The sequence below is a fragment of the Electrona antarctica genome, assembly GCF_951216825.1.
Source record: "Electrona antarctica genome assembly, chromosome: 4".
NCBI classification, from domain to species: Eukaryota; Metazoa; Chordata; class Actinopteri; order Myctophiformes; family Myctophidae; genus Electrona; species Electrona antarctica.
In genome coordinates, this window is record NC_136809.1 from 51,367,297 (window position 1) to 51,386,709 (window position 19,413).

Consider the following 19,413-nt stretch of genomic DNA (forward strand, 5'->3'; position numbering starts at 1 on the left):
TTGGTTGAAAAAAAAAAAAAAGTTGTCCTGGATATGCAGGTTTTATAGAAATTGTAGAAATATCAGACTTTAATCAATTGTCGAATGTTTAACCCTTAGAAGATGAAAGACGCCAATTGGCGTCTTCATCAGAATTCCGTAAATGATCAATGACGCCAATTGGCGTCTTCACAGTTTTTGATGAATCTAAACATATTAATATGCTCCGAAGCGCTGTTTAAATTCCTGAGCTTATATTCCAACTACATTACCCAGAAAACCCGTGTCACGTGACACACGTGTACGTGTTGCCATTGGAAGCTGGTCCCACCCCCTGTAAACAGTGGGGGCAGAGGGAGTCTTCATAGTTTTCATTGTTTTGCCTGTTTGCCGTCTCGCCCGAGCGATTTTCTAGCAGAAAAAGTTGAAAGCAGTACTATTTATTTGAGCGAGTTTTGTGGTAGTAGTATTGATCCATACGCGTCCCAGTCGCCTTCTCCAGGCGGAGTAGCCCTGGTCCAGTGCTTACAGCGAGACTCGCTGCTCCCTCCCTCCTTTTTTCATTGTCTCCCCATCGTCGTCCGATGAGCTATACCGGGAAACCATTGAAGAAGACGATCAACCCGGAATGTTTTGAGGTAATCTTATTGTAGAAAATGCCCTTCTATAGTGATCAGAAATCATAAGATGATCGCTACAAATAGATGCTTGGATAATTACTACTACTAGTCAGATCATGACGCCAGAATGACTCACCACGATGGCCCCCAGCCATTAGCCAGCACCGAAGGTGCTGGCTAATGGTGTTGGTCGGTGCATTGGTGCTGGCTAAGGGCTGGAGGGGGGGGTTGGTGTCGATCGGTTGGTTGGTGCAGTACAAATGTATCGTAGCAGGCATGCACGCATGGCAGTACAAGTATTTTATATTGTAGCGTGCCTTATAGGCGATCTGATCTTTAGAGTAATGTTCGCTCCTTTTATTTACTGTCTACAAAGACGGAGAACAAACATGCATCGTTTACTGAAGCAACGCGTGGTTATGATGACGTTGCTACAAGGATCGGAGGGGGGACGGGGAGTGAAGCTAACAGTAGCGTATTATATAAGATCTGTATGACGTTTCATTGACGTCTGAGCTTGCATGATAATTGCATTCATTGTATATTGTATACAATCATGATTGTACATTGTTTAGTGTGTCTCCGTGTGATGATGATGATGACGATGATGTCAGATAGCCTACGTCCCCCCCCCCCAACTGGCTATTGGCCGGGCTGACTACAGCTAAATGTTTATTTTTATATATTTAGAACTGGCATCGGAGGAGGAGGATGATGATGATGATGATGATGATGAAGACGAAGAGTCAAGACTGCGATGGAGTTCTCCGACACTGAACCGGATGCATTCATTCATTTCAGTTGTTGTTTTTTTTTAAATTTAGCCTACACACACACACACCGTCAAGAACAACTGGAATGCAGTGGTTTGGGGACACTGGGGAGTTTGGGGACAACTGTTTTGTATGTAGGCCTATTTATTTTCTGTAATATTTATTATAATTGTATTATGTTAGTAGTCATAACAAATAAAAGACAAGCTTTTACAATGAGTTAGACCTGTCATGGCTATTTTGTTCACTAGTCTGAGGTTTATGGTTTGACTAAGCGAGTTTCAACTGTGATTTACTCTGTAACGGTAGATGGTAAGAACCCAATTTTTTTGTTATAATACAGTATACATTCAAGTCTATATTTTGATACATATCATGGGCACAAAGTCATATCAAAACAATGTCCTTGGATGAGTTTTTTATCAAAACTGTTTCTTCACAACAGGTTTTTGAGATACATGCATGAATAGACACGGTACTGGTAAGACTATGTAAACATGGTATATATCAAAATGTGCGTTAGAATGTCTAATTTTACCCCAAAAAAGAATTGAGTTTATATGATGTTCCATTTCAGAGCTAGGGGGACTTTTAGCTGGATAGGTCAGATTGATCATGACTGACCATGCTATTTATAGATGGCAAAATATCTACAGTGGTACATGTGAGAAACTTTTTATTTTATTTTAATTGAACTAGACAACTCACCCTTTAAAATGAGATATTGCATGGCTATGTACGCCCAGCAGAAAAAAAGTTATTTAGAAAATAAAACTTCAACCGGTCATAACTTTTTTTGTTGTCCTAGAAACACTACCCAGTGTAAATGCAGGCTCTTTTAAATGGCTTCCAACACCACAACTAAACATTTTATCAACTCAGTTCATTTTTTTCCTGGAAGCAGACAAGCCAAGCTTTCTCTGAAGGTCTTTCGTTGTCACACATTCACAACAGAGAATTTTCAATAAATCATTCAAAAACGCCATTCTGCCATAGAGAAGTCTAAAAACTATATAGAAATCCATGAAACTCTCAAAGAGTTAAGCATGTTTTAGTCATGTATACTTTATTTTAAAACATTTTTCTTTTCTTTTTTTTTTTTACATTTTGGGAAAATGTGTGCCCTGCTACCCAATGCTGCTACATTACTGACAGAGCAATAGCCCACCCAACCAGGCCAGACGCTTCACTGTTTTATATTTGATTTATTTATTATCATGTCACTGCGAGCCAACTACAAAACACCACTCACTCCATCAATCTATGGTTCTAAATTGAAAGAGTGAGAAATGAGAAATGCACTACATCCATTTTATCCGACCACTCGCTCATTTAGAGGTACGGATATCCTCTTATTAATATTTCAACACTCGGTCCAAGAGGCCACCATTTTCATACAGTGACACTCTACACACCCCATAGCCTGAAGGGGCGATATGTGTAATCGTTATAGTAAAATGCTACTATACTAAACTAGGTTCATCATAGCTCAAGCAGAGAATATGTAATTTAACTAGTTAACGACTAATACATTTGGAGAGAAACGTGATTTATATATGAACATCGTTTACATTAGTTTGTATTACATTTAACCCGTAGGCGATTTGGCCATATGGTCAGGACTCAAGCTGTATTTATTTTTTTCATGTAATGTTTTTTTTTTTTTACACAACCGTACGAGAAAATGGATAGCGGTTGCCACGCAACCAACAGCCATACAGCGTGGCAGCACCCTCTTGAGCTATGGGGTCTCAACTCCACAAAAACCTCATGCTTTGCGATCAAAACAGAGTAAAATGTTCTCTTTCCATTTATTTGGTCACCTTGAGACTCGGATAAACTTGTACCCACAACAGACGTCACTGGTGATGCAGAGATGTCACAGAAATCTCTGCGATGGCGACTTTTTAAGTGACTTCTTAAATTTGTTGTGTTCCCTCCTTTTGCCTGCACTATTTTTCGACACAAACGACAAACAACCTCGCCGTTGTTCAACGGACGCCCGCTTTCGTCTGTCTTTAAACCGAAGTACATCCACACGGCGGACTTGCTCCTTGGTTTGCATATGAGATCCATTATCAGGGCTTATTTTATTCCTCGTTTGGCGCAGGCAGCAACAATGCTGGCAATAATATGAAGCTAGCTTGGGCTGTACAGCAAAGCAAAGCAGAAGTCAGTATGTATGTGGTACTTCTTTGGCCTTGCGTTGTAGCCGTTAGTACACGTTAACAAGTGCGTAATAAATCAGTGGTTCCCAAAGTGGGGTCCGGGGACCCCCAGGGGTCCTTGAGGGAGTTCCAGGGGGTCCCCAGCTAATTGATAGTTTGGAACCAAATAATAGACCCTTATGAGTCTGTAACTCTTAAATTAACATTGGTTTTACAATATAAATTGGGGGTTCCAGAGATAGAAAATCCCATTGAATGGGGGTCTGTAGACTAATGAATGTCAAACATGGGGGTCAGCAGATTAACCAAGTTCACAGTTCTGAGTCCGACTCATTTCTCTGACATCATTCAGAACACAATTTAAAAAAAAGTTATTCACATAGATCAACCAGTGGTCCTTGAGGGGGTTCCAGGTGGTCCCCAGCTAAAATGGAGAGTTGGTAACTAGATGGACCCTTATTAGATCTTTAACTCTTGAAAGCATAAAATGAAAGAGTTACATTATTGTTAAACATCTATTACTTAATTTACAAGAAGTCTACACAATTAGAGAATGTAGAAGAATTGTTATTTATTTTTGCCTGTTATATCTCTCCTATGGTACCAACATCAATTCAGTATGGAATTGTGCAACTTATGCAACGACAACAAAATATTCTTTCGTTTTGGGTTGAAAACCAGTGACATATAGTAGGCATAGATCGATCATCGATGCAAGTTTAAAATAGCCAAATGTTCCGTACACTGACTGCAAACGACTGTTGTATAACAAAATAAATTGCCTGCTGTTAGTGCCGTCTCTCTCACAGACTTGAAACTATTAACTATAGATGAATAGGGGTGGGGGGGAGCCGTTGTGTTCATTTCAGTTAATTTACACAGCACATGCCAACTGTGCCTTACCAGCAACAGTCAGGGTAAAAAAGGTACCCTATGCAACCCTGCCATTAGCCAACCCTTTCTATCGGTTCTCTATGGCCGTTATCTTCCACATTATACACTATCTCTCACACACACACACACACACCTTCAGCCTCCAGGGGTGACGTGACGGCCAGCTCCGACACATCTTTCTGATGCCGACTCCTCAGGTGAGCCCTCAAATTCGTTGTGTTCCCGCCTTTGGTGCGCACTATCCTTCGGCACAGACGGCAGATGGGGTCGTCCGTGCTCCGAGGCTGTCCGTGTTCATTCGCTCGAAAGCCGAAATACATCCAAACCATGGATTTCCCGTTGGGTTTACCTACCAGATCCATTGTGTCTGTCAACCACTAGCCAGTGTACTAAATCGGGTTGGTACTGCGGCTGTCTCGCAAGCCGAGTGTAGGGGGAAGAGAAGAAAAAAAATCGATGGAATGGCACCTCCGATCTTCCGTAGAAAGTAACCTTTCTTCTTCGTCGTTCAGAATGGGATGGATGGATTATGGTTGCCATGGCGACCACCACTCACAAAGCATCAGTGAACATAATGCATGGACGGACATACCTTTCTTTGTTAATGACCACAGCATAAGAACTCAAACATACAATAAGATATTAGGTTAATTTAGAAAATTATATCCAAAATGGCTTCTTGTTTGGTTCCTGACTTTACTGCTGTATTTGTTGCTTTGGAGCATTTAGCGGAGTTGGACAAGCAGCTGAAAGGAGCAGGAGTGCCGTTCAGCCCCGAAGCCAGTCAGCATCTGCAAGAGATAACGGCCGCCATAACCGAACTGGAGGCGTCCACGCGTGCCGTCCACGAGCGACTAGAAATCGAAACCATTGAAAACGGCAAACTGAGACATCGCGTTCACAACATACAAGATCATATCACTCGAGACATCACGGCCGATGTAGCGGCAGCCAGAGAGAGCAACGCCGAAGAGATGGCGCAACTAAACAGAGACCTAAGCACCGTCTCACAGCGACAGGAAGTCATGCTTAAAAGACAGGAGGCGCTTCACAGACAGAATGCTGCACTTTACCCAGAAAGAGACCGTTTGAAGGCAGAACACGAGGACGTCATTGCCACTCTGAACCACCAAATCATTCAAAAAAGCAGCAGGCAGGCCCAGTTGAGTCGGACTCTAGACCGGCTGAACGATTTAAAGACCTGCATAGGGACTTTGGAAGTAAACAAAATCAAGCTACAGCAAGATATTGCACTGGAGGGAGAGACCTTCACCATGTCCAAGGAAGCCATTTTGAGAGGGGTCAACCAGACAATTGAGAATATTCAGGAGCAGAAGAAAGAGAATGAAAGAAAGGCAAGAGAACTTGAAATTGCCATCAACCAGCAGGTGGATAATGATAAGTGCCTCACTGAGCTCACTAACCATGTGGCTCAGGTGGAGTGCGGTATAAGAAGACTGACAGCTTCTCGAAGCCAATGTGAGAAGCAGCTCGCAGAGGAGACCCAGCAGCATCGAGACCTGACGCTACAGAGAGACACCTTGGGGAATAATCTGCGTGAACTCAGAGAGTCCTTTGACAACACCACCCAACGTCTCCAGGAAGACATCATCATGATTGACCGTGAGATAGCAAAGAGCCAGGCCGTGACGAGTGTTTATCTAGATTCCCTGGCTAAAGTGTCGGAGAGCTTCAAGAGGCAACGCAAAGAAGAGGATGACGCTAAAGCCGACCACCTCAATGTTTCGCGACGTCTGGAGCGGTCAAGATTGCGAATGGATGAGCGCAAAGCCTCTATAGCCAAGCACCGCATACAGATCGGGGAGATGGAGGAGGACATCATACGACTCCTAGAAGCCAATGTCATCAATAAGGCTGTGTTTGAGAAAAATCTGGCAGAGCTCCATGACAAGTTGGATACAGAGAGGAAAAACACGGGCCTGTTGGAAGAAGACGAGCGACGGTTGAGTAGGAGTCTTGAGGAAGTAAAGAGACAACAGGAGAAGAATGTGGCAAGACTCTCCTCGGACATTACCGCCACAAGCATGCGATACCAGGAACTACGACAAGAAGGCGTTACACTCCAACAGCACCAGTCCATGAGCTGCACAATTGACTCACTGACTGGCCAAGTGACTCAGACCGAGTTAGACTACAATCATATGGTGAACACATGCCGCCAAGAGATAGACCAATACACTGCAACTTCCGAGCATGTTCATAGGAGCAGGGAAGACAAGATGAGAGACGTCGAAGAGAAAGAGCAAGTGCTGAAGGAGGTGGAGGCACAGTTTGAGGAAGAGGAGTCAAACCACAAAAAGCTGGAGAAGCTCACAATTGAGTTTGAAAACAGTAGACAACAGATTGTGCTATCTACTCAGATGTTGAAGGAAAACACTATCTGTCTGCTACAGCCCAAGGAGCAGATGAAGGCTGAACTGAATGCGATGCGTGCCTATCACATGAGCCTGCTTGCTCAGCAGGCTTCAGCCCTGAGCGCTGTAGAGTTGAGCATCTATGACAGCGGGCGAAAGCTGGAGCAGGTCAACATCGAAAACAGTAGGCTGCAGCTGTGTATAGCACAGATGAAAGAGGACATTGGCAATGCCAGGAAGGATAAAAGCAGACACTCACTGGAGATTTGCCAGCTCAGAGAGAAAGTACATGTCTTGTTTGATGGTTTACCAGAAGCTTGGAAAGAGGACCTCTTCGTTACTCAAGAGGGCCAAGGCAGTGATCGTGGTGTGCTGGAATCTGTGGGTTTTCTGTTGGAGAAAGTGCAAAGCAGAAGGCTTCGACTAGGACACACTAATGCACAGCTGCATCAATATTTGTTATTCATTAGTAGTTTACTTGACAATAAGAAACACTTCAAGTGAACAAAGTTATAAATACACATGTACACTGTCATCGCTTGCTCAATAAAGAAACATATTTTAATCACAAGAGTGATTGGAGATATTTCCTTTTCTTTATTGAATTTGAGCAAGTGAAGACAGTGAGCAGGCGTTTTCTTTCTTCTTTGATTGGTGGTGTGCGTGTTTACTCCAACACACTTTCATATAGGGATGCACAATATACATTTTGACTGTATGGACCATGCAGATATTGCAATATAAGTTTCCAGTAGGCTAACGCCTCATTTTACAGTAACTGTGATTCTGGTTGCAGATGCAGACATTTTTCAAACTTTCAACCCACAAGGCAATTTTAATTTAGGATATTGGCTGATACCGATATGAACAATGTGCAAAAATGTGCATCCCTATAGTTTAATAACTTGAGGATGGAGTACTTAGTGAATAAATAAATACAATTCAAGTATTAGGTATTCATATCTCATGAGTTAAAGTCTGTGGCTTTAAAAGTTTGGCTACCTTTTTGTAACATGTAAATCCTGCCAATTGGTGAACAGCTAAACGGTGAAAAGATTAGATTAAGACGTGTCATACGTCTCAATGTGATATCACTCCACATTCATATAATATATACCAACTCTTAAACGCATTAGATTCATTCAAACATGGATGTGATGGAATGTGATATCTGGACAGCTCAGCAACACCAGTTTATAGTCCGATTGTAGAGACAGACAATTAAATAAAGGTTAACATAGCTACTATAGTGACAGTGACAACATATTTATATCCCTGATGAGTTAAATAAAAGGTTTTGATTGAAATTGAGCACGGTTGAGTATTTATTCCAATTCTATAGCAGTGTTTTTTCCCCACCACTTTCCCACTCCATTTATTCTGTATGCATTGTAAACTATATTAAATGATTAACTATCATATGAATAAGCTTGAATGACAAAATCACAAAACCAATGGCATTCTCATACATTGCTGGGACCCATGATGGCAAGGCTCATTTTAATATTTGACTAAGTGTGAATTTTATGGTGACCTGGTGTAACGTTTTGACTTGTTACTGATGCGTATAATTTTAATCTGTGCTTCATTTTTGCCAACCTGGGAATCATCGGCAAAAACAAATAAATCATTTGAATTTGCCTCTAGTCTGGGGGCACCGCAGAGGCAGAGACCGGACGTCGGCCCGTCCACTCTCCTTCAACCCTCATCTTCTGGTGGTGCCTTTGATTTCATTCCTAATAACAACTTCTCTATAAGTTCTAATGGGAGTTGCTGACAGATACAGCTGCGGAGCTCTGAATACATTTTTGTCCAGCTTTTGGTGTGTGTGTGTGTGTGTGTGTAAAAACTTTGTCCCAGCAAACATTACATTTACAATGAATGGACAATTTTGAGTGTTTGTGTAAACACAAACATTGAAGACGAAGGTGAGGACGCAAAATTCTGATTGGCCGGAAGGAGATGATGTATGATTATGTACGATGATAAGAGCACCCCCTCACTTCACACGGGTGTGATTTATTGCTAATACATTGGTCCAAATAAGGATTTGTTCCCTGCCCTTGTGCGACTTGGTCCACTATTGTCTTGATAGCGACAGCCTTCCAAAAGGCAGACCAACAACCGATAAATGTGAACGTGTACTTTGAAAACCCAGTGTAAGTGCTAACTTTCTCTTTTCCTCCCAGAATTAAGAACTGTCTCCAACCAGCAGATGGCAGCAGAACCCAGGTCTCACAACATTGCGCTGAAGCCTGTGACCTTGCTGTGCAAGCTGCCAAGACAGCCACAGCAGGCAACTTCCCTGTCATCACAAAGAACAACACACACACACATACTGCAGAAGGGAGTTCCACCGCGCCTCAAGCCAGTGGTAGGCTAATCTGGTGCATCTCAGAGGCAGCACAGGTAGCAAGAGGAAGGAAGGCACTGGAGCAACTCAGACAGTTTAAGCCCTGTTTAATTACCGTACTTATTTGCACCCTGTGAATTAAAAAGGGCTTAAACCGTCTGGGTTGCTCCAGTGCCTTCCTTCCTCTCAACACACACATACTGTAGGTACTGTACATACACTCCTCCAGTGTAAAATGCAAACACAGTGCACGTGCACTCCTCCAGTGTCATATACAAACACAGTGCACGTGCACTCCTCCAGTGTAAAATGCAAACACAGTGCACGTGCACTCCTCCAGTGTAAAATACAAACACAACGCACGTGCACTTAAGGAAAACTCTTCGGCAGCTCAACGGGTGCAGCTAAAGGACAGGCAGCCGTTGATTCTGGGTAAGGAGCAGGCTGCCGTATTAAAACATTTTAATACTCCTGTATAAAACGTTTACTGCACTGATCTGTTTAGCCCAAATGTAGTTTGTGCTATAGCTTCTGACAGCTATGTAAGTTTGTAATGCAGTTGATTAAATGCAAATAATGTTTGTGTTGTGTGTACACAATACCTGCATTTATTTATTTTTTGCTGTCTGTCTCAGTGTCTCTATCAAAAGGATGTACACAACAAACCCGATAATGCCAATCTTCTCTGTACCTCAATATGAGCTGGAATATTTCATCAGTACTGAACTATATTTGTTGTGGGAAGTACTATGTAGCATTTAAATTACACTTGTTCACTTAAACACGTATTTGGAATAAGGACGCATCACGTTAGTCATGTGGAACAGTTCACATTTTACGTAAAAGGTCGCACCAATCTATGGTGTGTACTAGAAGGTTATAGTGTGCTAAATATCTTTGTTTATCACAGATGATTGAAATTCTCATTTCAACTCAATGCCATTTCAGGTGTATACTAGTATGAAGCAGCTGAATAATGTCTTATTGTGTGTCCATGTCAATCAATAATATATGTAGTTAAAACTCCTTACTGTATTGTAAAAGTCAGAAGGGCCAGGGGACATGTTTTCAACTTCTCCAAAGCCACCAAACATTGGAATACATGTATTGTGTGGCCGTTGGGTCTCTTTAACCTTTAAAAAAAACTACAATTTTCCCGTGATAAATTGGAGATTATAAACATTGCAGACTTCCCTCAATCCTTCACACTGAGCCCTGAGGCACTGTGGAGGTTATTTAACAGGGCAAGGCTAGTGAAGAGGACACTCACACTATGGTGTGCACTACTGTAAGTGGATGTGGGTGTGTTCTAGTGTTGGAGGAGGTGTTCCATGAAGGTCAAACAGTAGAAATCCAACACCACAGGCGTTTCTCTCTCTCCCTCTCGCTCTCTCTCTCTTGATTCAGAAAGGCTGCACATTTGTTGCAGACACTGGTTTTGAAAATGATATGGTAATAAAGAGTATTAACACTTTGGACACTTCAATCACAGCCCATACATACACAGAAAAGTCCTATCTGATTTTATTAAACGATGTTAAACGACATTTGTTAAGCGACATTAAGCTCACTTTGCCACTCAATTTACCTTTCACTTTATGCATGAGCATACCCTCTATTAATATGTATTTTATGTCTCATTACTGTATTTGTACTTTTTTATTTTCTTATTCCTGTGAATCTCTTTGAACGGCACTTGTCTTATTTGTGTATATATAAATAAAGATTGATTGATTCAAAATCACGGTAAACTGTGCCTTCTCAATCAATCAATTTGGCAATATAAAAAGATAGTGAGTGATTATGAAATATGGTGAGTGATTAGTGCATGGATAGCAGGAGCTTCAGTCAAACTGCTAAACTACCGCAGCTATGATTCAATAACAACAGTGACATCTGCGTCCCAATCTACGGGAAAGACTGGATGTGTAGCTCATGAGTCAGTCAGCGTAAACACCACTACAGACACTTGTACTGTAATTAAGATATGAATTAAAATACACGTAAAACGGCAACATCCCTGTGCCTTCATTTTTGAGTAGCAGACTTGTTCTGGAAGTTGAAGAGCCTCCCTTTATAGTTTACATCTTCACTGACTGCCAATTTATTTCAAAATGTAAATGCCTAAGGGCTGCTGAAATATCCCAGCTCAGGTTGAGGATGATTTTAAGGTAGAGACGTAAACCTAACCAAAACATTGGCACTCAGTGACAGGCCAAAACTGCAATTCTAAGACTCTCAAAAATGCAGTGCCCACCAGTCTAATATCTTTGGGATTGACCTTTGCATATGCCTCTTCGGTAGGCGAGCATCATATTGAGTTGATTCAAATCCATAAACAGACATGCAACCAACCATAAATACCTGTAGACATTACAAACTAGACCAATGCTGTCAAGGCCTGGTTGCTCAATCACTTTCTGAGACTTGCCTCACTCACCGCAATAAATTCCTGTTTTGCAGTTTAGTCAGATCACTTGCAAATTAGTCTCAAGTCTCAAGACAGACTGAATTTCGAGGAACAACAGGGGTTGCTGTTTTCAACGTTATTTGCCGATGGGATTCTCAGATTGTTTGCAAATAAATACTTTCCATTCATGTTTTATTTATTCTCGAAATTACACAAAATTACAAATGAGGATTTAAACTAATTTTCAGTGTCGTCGAGTACTTATCGTATGACACCTATGCAAACAGAATTTCAGATGCCTGTGGTTTTCAACCCTTTTCATGTCAAGGCCCATTTTTTATTCTGCATTTGAGCCACGGACCATGATGAGATTTCTCAGGCCCAAGAATTAGAATATTTTGTTGTCGTAAGATTTTGTCCACAATTCCATGCTGTATTGATGTTGGTACCATAGATAACAGGCAAATGTTGATCAAAAATATTAATTCTTGTACACTCTACTCGTTGCGTAGACTTCTTGTGAATGAAGTAATGCAGATATTAAACAATAATGTAACTCTTGAGAGCGAAAAATGAAACCAAATGGACCCAAAAGGGTCCATTTGATTTCATTTTACGCTCTCAAGAGTTAAAGATGCAGTGCCAAGATTTTTGGCACTTACTCTAAGTAAAAGACCCCCAGGTGTGGTTATAATATTCAAATATGTCTTCCCTGTGTATTTTTGGTTTCTTCCTGAAAGCTGTTGAGTTGAGTCAAAAGGGCCAATCGAAATAACACCATTTTAGTTACATCATAACCCGAACCCCTCCCCTAACGCCTCCCACATTATCATAGAACAGCAGCTGTGGGCGAGGCTTAAGTTCAGGTGTGTGGTGCATTCTGTACAATTTTTTTTTAAAGAAATCATCCTAGTTGGTTATTATATAGTCATAGTACCTGATGATCATGTTTTAGGGGGGGGGGGGGGGGGGGGGAAATCACGGAATCACGGCACTCCATCTTTAAAGATCTATAAGGGTCCATTTGGTTACCAACTCTCCATCATTTAGCTGGGGACCACCTGGAACCCCCTCAAGGACCACTGGTTGAAAGCCACTGTTTTAGACTGCTCCTTTTCTCTCTTACCAATGGGAGCCCAAACAGCGGAGGGTGCTGGGGGTTCCGTCAGCGTGGCTGCAGGCTCAGTTAGGATGGCTGGGGGTTCCACTGGCTCTGGTGAGGGTCCATCATCTGGGGATTCTGCTGGATCTACTGGCGCTCCTGTCTGAGTCCATTCTCCATTAGTGAAATATTGCATCATGAAGAGAGTGAGAATACTTTCCCCAAGTCAGTCATATATATATTTTTCCCACATGCACTGAAAGCCGTAACTCCACTGGCAATGTTCAGACCATGTCACATGTATGCACAGTATGTGTATATGTGTGCGTGCGTGCGAGCCAATACACAACAACAGCGGCGCTCGTTCATGACACGCTCGCACGCACAATACTTCGGCTCGGCACGTATGGCCCAATTCCATCCCAGAATGCACTCCCATTCCCGGTAGAAGGGGTGAAATCGCCCTCATGTGCTGGGTGAGCAACTCAATGCAAGTGGATAGGAGGAGAAATCCAGTGATGTCTCTATTATATACCAGTAAGACGCCTACGGGCGAGAAGCGACCTCGCCCATAGACTGCTGGGCGAGCATTGGCACTTTGGCATGGGGGGGGTCAGATCAACATGGAATGAATTCTGTACTGGCCATTTAAGGAGCATGTCTTGAGTGTACAGGGTTTGATGAGGTCAGATCAAGATAATGGAATGTCAGAACAGGTCAGCTCCATATCTGGAGATCTAAGGGTGGTAGCGGGTACAGTGTTTGATGAGGGCCGGGCCTTCATTTCCGGGCCTGTTGAGAACTCTAGTTTTCGCCGGCTGCCTGGCGCGGCCGCACTAATAACTTTGGGGCAGGGCTAGAGTTTGAATGGACAGGTTATCAGTCAAAAGGGAGACATATACTTGTATTTTATTTCCTTGTTTTATTGTGAATACTTGTAAATGTATGTGGTATGTGAAGTAAGAAAAATGTATGCTTTTAATTCTGTGAAGTTGCCTAAACTGAAATAAAAACAAAGTAAAAAAAAAATAATAATAAGGGAGACATATGAGTAGACAAAAAATTTAGTTAACACAGAAAACGGCCAACATTTCCATCTAGGAAAGGCCAAACCTCATTGAACAAAAGTGTCATGACATGGAATGATTAATAATGAAATTAAGTTACAAAAAGAGGCTTTTATTCACAAAAGGTGAAGAGAACATGAACAGATTACTGTTGCAAATAAATCGAATATCAGAGGTAGACCAAGAGGCCAATACTACTGAAATTAATAAGCCGTGTCAGTCTCATGGACTGGTACAAATAATAACATACCTATAAATTACAGTTTTGGAAACTTTATGGGTTCAGGCTCTCTGGATATAATAAGGCTCTCTGGACATAAATCAAGAAGCAGGCTTCATTCACCAAATGTGAATAGTAACAGTGCAACAATGTAACAATGTGCAATAAGTAATTTCTTACTTAATGTTGACACTTGAGTCTGCATTTTCACCACTCCTCCGGTCTGGCTCGTATGGAGGTTCTGCTGTGTGCAGACAGTCGCGCATGAATGTAAAAACATTCAGAGTAGAGCCTTGAGGTGTTTTTTCAGGGTGCATAAGTATACCACTATATTCAGCCATTAGTTTAGATTTTCGTCTTACACAAACATTAAACTCCCAACATTGACAATGAATGGAACATGTTAAGTCATAGTGTCTGAGCAAATAATCAGTGTCTATTTTACAACACAATGATGTACGGTAAGAGTGCTTACTTCACACGGATGTGATTTTTTTCCTAAACAACTTGGACAATATTTGTCTCTGAAATGCCAACTTGTGAAAGTTGCAATGTAGTTCATAATCTGGGCATGTTAAAAAAATAAATCTGTGATTCTCTGCTGTTCTTATGAAGTAGTTGTGTTCTTACTGGTGAACATTATATGACGACATTGATATCCGTTTAGAGCAGAGGCGTATCTACAATAAGGCGAGGGCAGGCGTCCGCCTGTCCAAATCCATTTCTGGCCTGGCCAAAATCCATACAATGAGAAAAAAGGACAAAAACAAGACCTGAGAGCTATTAATGGACAGCTGATTGGCCTTTGCGGTAGAGTGCGACCCTCAATCACCCATTGGAATGTAAGTGCATGCCTTCCAGCCTTTGTATCCTACTCGTCTGGCAGGTATATCTCTTTGAAAACCTTTAGTGCTAACGATTGTGCGCGGGAGACGGCAATTAACTTGACTTATTATAAATATAAATTGCTTTACAAGAACTATGTACTGTAGTGTACACACACCTACATTCCTCCTAGACACTTTTTGCACTCTCTACAAGGTAGAGAGTGCAAAAAGTCATTTAGAGACTGTGACCTATAGATCTAGGCCAGCTGGTGGCTGTGTGGAAGTCCATGTTTGTGCAAAACCGGTGCCAGCTGAACTGTGATTGTTCTACTTTTCTGGGGGGGGGGGACATGCTCCGACAGTCATTAGACCGACAACCTACCTCTATCCCTAACCTATCCCTAACCGCAAGCACGGGAGCAGCGCATGTTCGAGGGGTAGTCTGACCGTTGTTCCTGCATGTCGGACTAATGCTCCGTCGGAATTACGTTTGGATCCCGGGGGACATACGTAGTATGAGCTGTTCTTAAGACAGCTGAACCCTTCAGTGCCATGCCGGTCCTAAAATATATATTTTCCAGCTAAGTTATGCCAACATATTAATTATGAATGGGTTTTGTTCATAGAATAAAACTAAAATCGTCCTGAAGTCTTACCGAAATTATACAAGGTCGAGAATGGGGGAGATTGACAGGAAGAAATAAATCGACACCAGAACCTGTTCCACATTACAGTCTTATAGACCAATAATTTGTATATTACAAGCATTGAGACTGCATGGGCGCAGAATGGTTGTATGTAAACGATTCCCAAAACTTGTTTTGAGGGACTTACACACAAAAGAGACCAAGGAGTATACAGTACATTTTAAAGGACAGGTCACAGAATACATTTCAAGTGTTTTTTTCGGGTACAGGCTTCAGTTCCGACACACCAAAGGTCATTAGACCGTCAACCTACCTCGAACCCTAACCGCAAGCACAACGCATGTCGGGAGCGACAGGTGATTTCCGCATGTCGGACCTTTGGTGTGTCGGATAAGCTTGCGCACCCCATTTTTTCCTCCGCACTGGGAGGAAAACTGCAATTTGATGGAAGTCATTCTTTACACATGAGTGCTGTGGCCTTTGCCCCATTGCATCTTATGAGCCGTTGAGTTCTATTGCAACCTGCTTGGTGCTTGCATGGACACACATGCCTGCGTGATGTCAGTGTGACATGGTCTGAACTTTGCCAGTGGAGTTACGGCTTTCAGTGCAAGCGGGAAAGAAGCTTTACTTGACTTTAAGTGATGCAAAACACATGATTCAATGCAAGGAAGTTTCCACAAATAGAATAATCTTCCTACCTTGAATTACAATGTCAAAGAGATCCTGGATTCTTTTCAGGCACGCAGCAGATGTCTTTGTCAGCTGGCACCTAGGAGAGAGAAGCTCTGACGCCCAGCTACCAGGCTTCTTCCCAGGCCTTGAGATCAGCAGAATGGGCCTTACTCCAAGGGCCTGCAATTTTTCAAGCTAAAGAAATAATTAAATAACACAATCAATAAAATACCTCAAAGATTTTAAAATGTAGAAACCAAACTACACTTGGAAAATCAAATCAATCCACATACTAAGAGAAACGCTTCATCTGTGATCTGAGCGGTGGTATGTATTTTTTGGTAGGTCTTGGCCCGGTCCTTGCACTTCAAATCAAACTTGTCCTGTTTACACAGCTGTTCTGGTTGTCCTGACGTCTGCGTGGCTTCACACCACTGCTCTGGTTGTCCTGGTATTTCTATCAAAGGGAGAGAGGGGGCCAGACTTTTAACCCATTAAGACCTGAGGCCAATTCGAACAGTGTTCTGATAAATGTATGTTTCTATATGCTCAAACGTTTTCACATCAACGCCCCCAAAAATGTGTATTTGGCCGCTAGAACATTGACCATGCATTACATATCCTCCCATTATGAAGCTGTAGAGTGTGTGTGTGTGTGTGTGTGTGTGTGTGTGTGTGTGTGTGTGTGTGTGTGTTATTCGACCCATATTTCCGACCAATACAAAAAAGTAAAGTAAAGTAAAACAGGCATGGTAAATTATTAAATGTACATTACTATTATGGGTAATTTAAGAAATAATATATAGTATAATTTATTTATTTTTTTAAGTTTTAATAGACTCCAAAGCAGAAACCTTTTCTCCAGATTGGTTATTCAAAAGCTAGAGATTCTGACAGAAAAGACATGGTCATACTTTGGATTCTGAAGTCCTCTGTTTGATTAGCCTCGCATCAGCAGACTTTCCACCTCGGAAGAAAGCCTGGTCTGTGTTCCTAAATCGCCTGTGTGATCCGGCCTAGGCGTGGTTTAGACCGGATGATTAAAAAAAAATATATATATATATATATATATATGGATATGCCAAACAAACTATTCCAAGAAGTACTTTTTGGATTCCATACACCACATCAAGGCTTTTATCGGGTAGGCACTCAAATTATGATGCGGGGAATTATTTGGGGTAATTCTGATTCCGGTCTGGGGGCTCCAGCCTGATGACTACAACATGACGTAATTTATCATCCACTCCCGTATCATAAAGCCAAAATGGTATTCTGATAAGGCTGATTGTTGTAGTATATAACAATCAAACAGCAGCGTCTGAGGATCGTAGAGCAGAGGGCAGGCCAGAACATAATAGGCTTGAGGAAAAGGTCAGATAAGCAGCCAGGCCAATTTGTGATTTAGATGTACAGTATATAATCAATAATAAAAGAATAGCAAAAGTGCAAGCTTAGAATCCAGCAAAAGAGCTCAGCGCTGTGTAGCAAGAACAGTTTGACATTTGTCTGATAAAGTTATCGATTGATTACATGGAATGTAAGCTCTCTCTCTCTCTGTTATTAGTTTGGTATTACTTTACTGTTGATCATTTATTACTATTGAGATATGGTGCTGAAATGTTGAAACAAGATGCTGAAACAAGTCATGAGTGAATCCTTTTTTCCCGATGGGGGGAGGGGTGGGGGGAGCGGGGAGAACTTACTCTACGTCTCTGGTGGTGGTGAGAGAGACAGAGAGAAAAAGCAACGAGAGAGAGATGCACACTGTCTGCATTGAGTGATCTCATTACAGAAATTGATTTATAAATGTAGAGATTCTGACTTTCAATTGTACATACATATCGTTTTGATTGCACTGTTCCACTTTTTTTCTCATGCCAAATTGAGTGTGTATTCACATTTAATTTGTGTTTAATATCTGTGCTCTTGCTGACGCTGTGTGCTGCTCAAGAGGGAGTTGTAGTAGCAGGCTATTTTGCACGAGGAGCTGAAATAAACATTGTGGCGATATCACACTTATCACTGCGTAGGAGCCTCAGCAGTGTTTGACTCCAAAGTTTACCTGAGGAGGACGAATAACAGTCATCCGGGGCAAACATTGATTTCACATCTAGTGGCACCACAACGTTGTCTTTGCTGTCCCGACGAACAACATAGGACTTCACGGTGGACTGCGTTGCTGCTGGCTTGGCACTGCCAGCAGTACCCGCACACTGGTGGTGCACCATGTTCGACGTGCCCGTCTTGTGGCTATCGAACACATAGAGGGTCTCGCAGCCGTTGCAGACCACATAGCCGGCGCTCGAGTCGTCGTCGGCGCGAACGACTTCACTGAACTTCTCCCACGCTGCGCTTTTGCTCCCTTCCTTCTTCCTGGTTTTCAACTCGCCGTTCTTAAGCCTCTCTCGCACTTTGGCTAATTTCGCTGCCTTGTTTGCCTCCATTGTTTTTGAAATGCGGGGGTGAGGCTTAGCGGTCGCACGCCTATTACGTCATCATCACTCGTCGTCAGTCACGCCGAGTCGCAGGCAGTGTTGCCACATCGGCTTATTATAAGCGACTTTGGGCTTCTTTTTCTGTGAAATTCCTTTTTCTGTTAATACATATTTTTTATTGGTGGGGTTGGCTCGTTTGTTTAAGCGACTACACTTGGAAACAAGGGTCGTTTCTTTAAAGTGTAGTTGCTTATTTGGCTTGCTTCCTAAATGTTGATTAAACGTGTTTAAATTGCTCATTTGTGGAGTGCAGTGCTTTCTTTTGGGCTTGCCTTGATTTCATAGACCTGGTCGCTAATTTCTGTCACTGCTCGCAGACGGGACCCCCTCCCCCGCAGACCCCTCCTTTTATATACTCTATGCGCAGACCCCACTGCCCCCGACTACAGGACTAGAATAAACGAGAATAAAGAAGAGAGGACCCCCCCCCCTCTCTGACGCTGGCCACCCGCAGCGGTTATTTCCTACCCGTTTTTTTGTCTTTTGCTCTCTCACTTTGGAGGACACTCCGTTACTCACACTGACATGCCGAACACAATGCGTTTTGGGGATTCATTCTACCAACAACTTTCGGAAAAGTCTGTATCCTCTTTTCCTTTTCGGTGCCATGTTGTTGTCTACCCGTACATATATGCCAATAAGCGCCTTCAGCAGCACTTTCGAACCACACCATAAACAGCGCACGCTTATGATCGGAGTTGTTGTAGTTTTCCACAGGTAGGTAGCTAATTGCGGAAAGTCTGGTCTGGTCTGGTGAGGCTGGGTTAATAAACGTGATGTAATCATGTAAGAAATCATCAACAGA

General features: G+C 42.3%; 1 protein-coding gene across 5 annotated transcripts in view; it reads right to left on the bottom strand.

Moving 5' to 3' along the window:
* The window catches only part of LOC306922472 (uncharacterized protein), a 34,460-nt gene extending 15,863 nt beyond the window's left edge, over positions 1 to 18,597 (bottom strand). For 3 of the 5 annotated variants that reach the window (XR_013789931.1, XR_013789932.1, XM_079500109.1), the window contains exons 1-4: positions 18,176 to 18,597; positions 16,404 to 16,567; positions 16,137 to 16,305; positions 12,699 to 12,848 (exon numbers count right to left, since the gene is read on the bottom strand). Coding sequence is in view for 1 of the 5 variants with exons in the window: in XM_079500109.1 (XP_079356235.1) it covers positions 12,699 to 12,848; positions 16,137 to 16,305; positions 16,404 to 16,567; positions 18,176 to 18,557 (865 nt within the window). In the remaining 4 variants the exon portion in view is untranslated. Of the gene's footprint in view, positions 1 to 12,698; positions 12,849 to 16,136; positions 16,306 to 16,403; positions 16,568 to 18,175 lie in introns of those variants that run through there. The other 2 variants (XR_013789930.1, XR_013789933.1) reach the window with 2 other exon arrangements.
* Between the last annotated feature and the right edge of the window lie 816 nt (positions 18,598 to 19,413).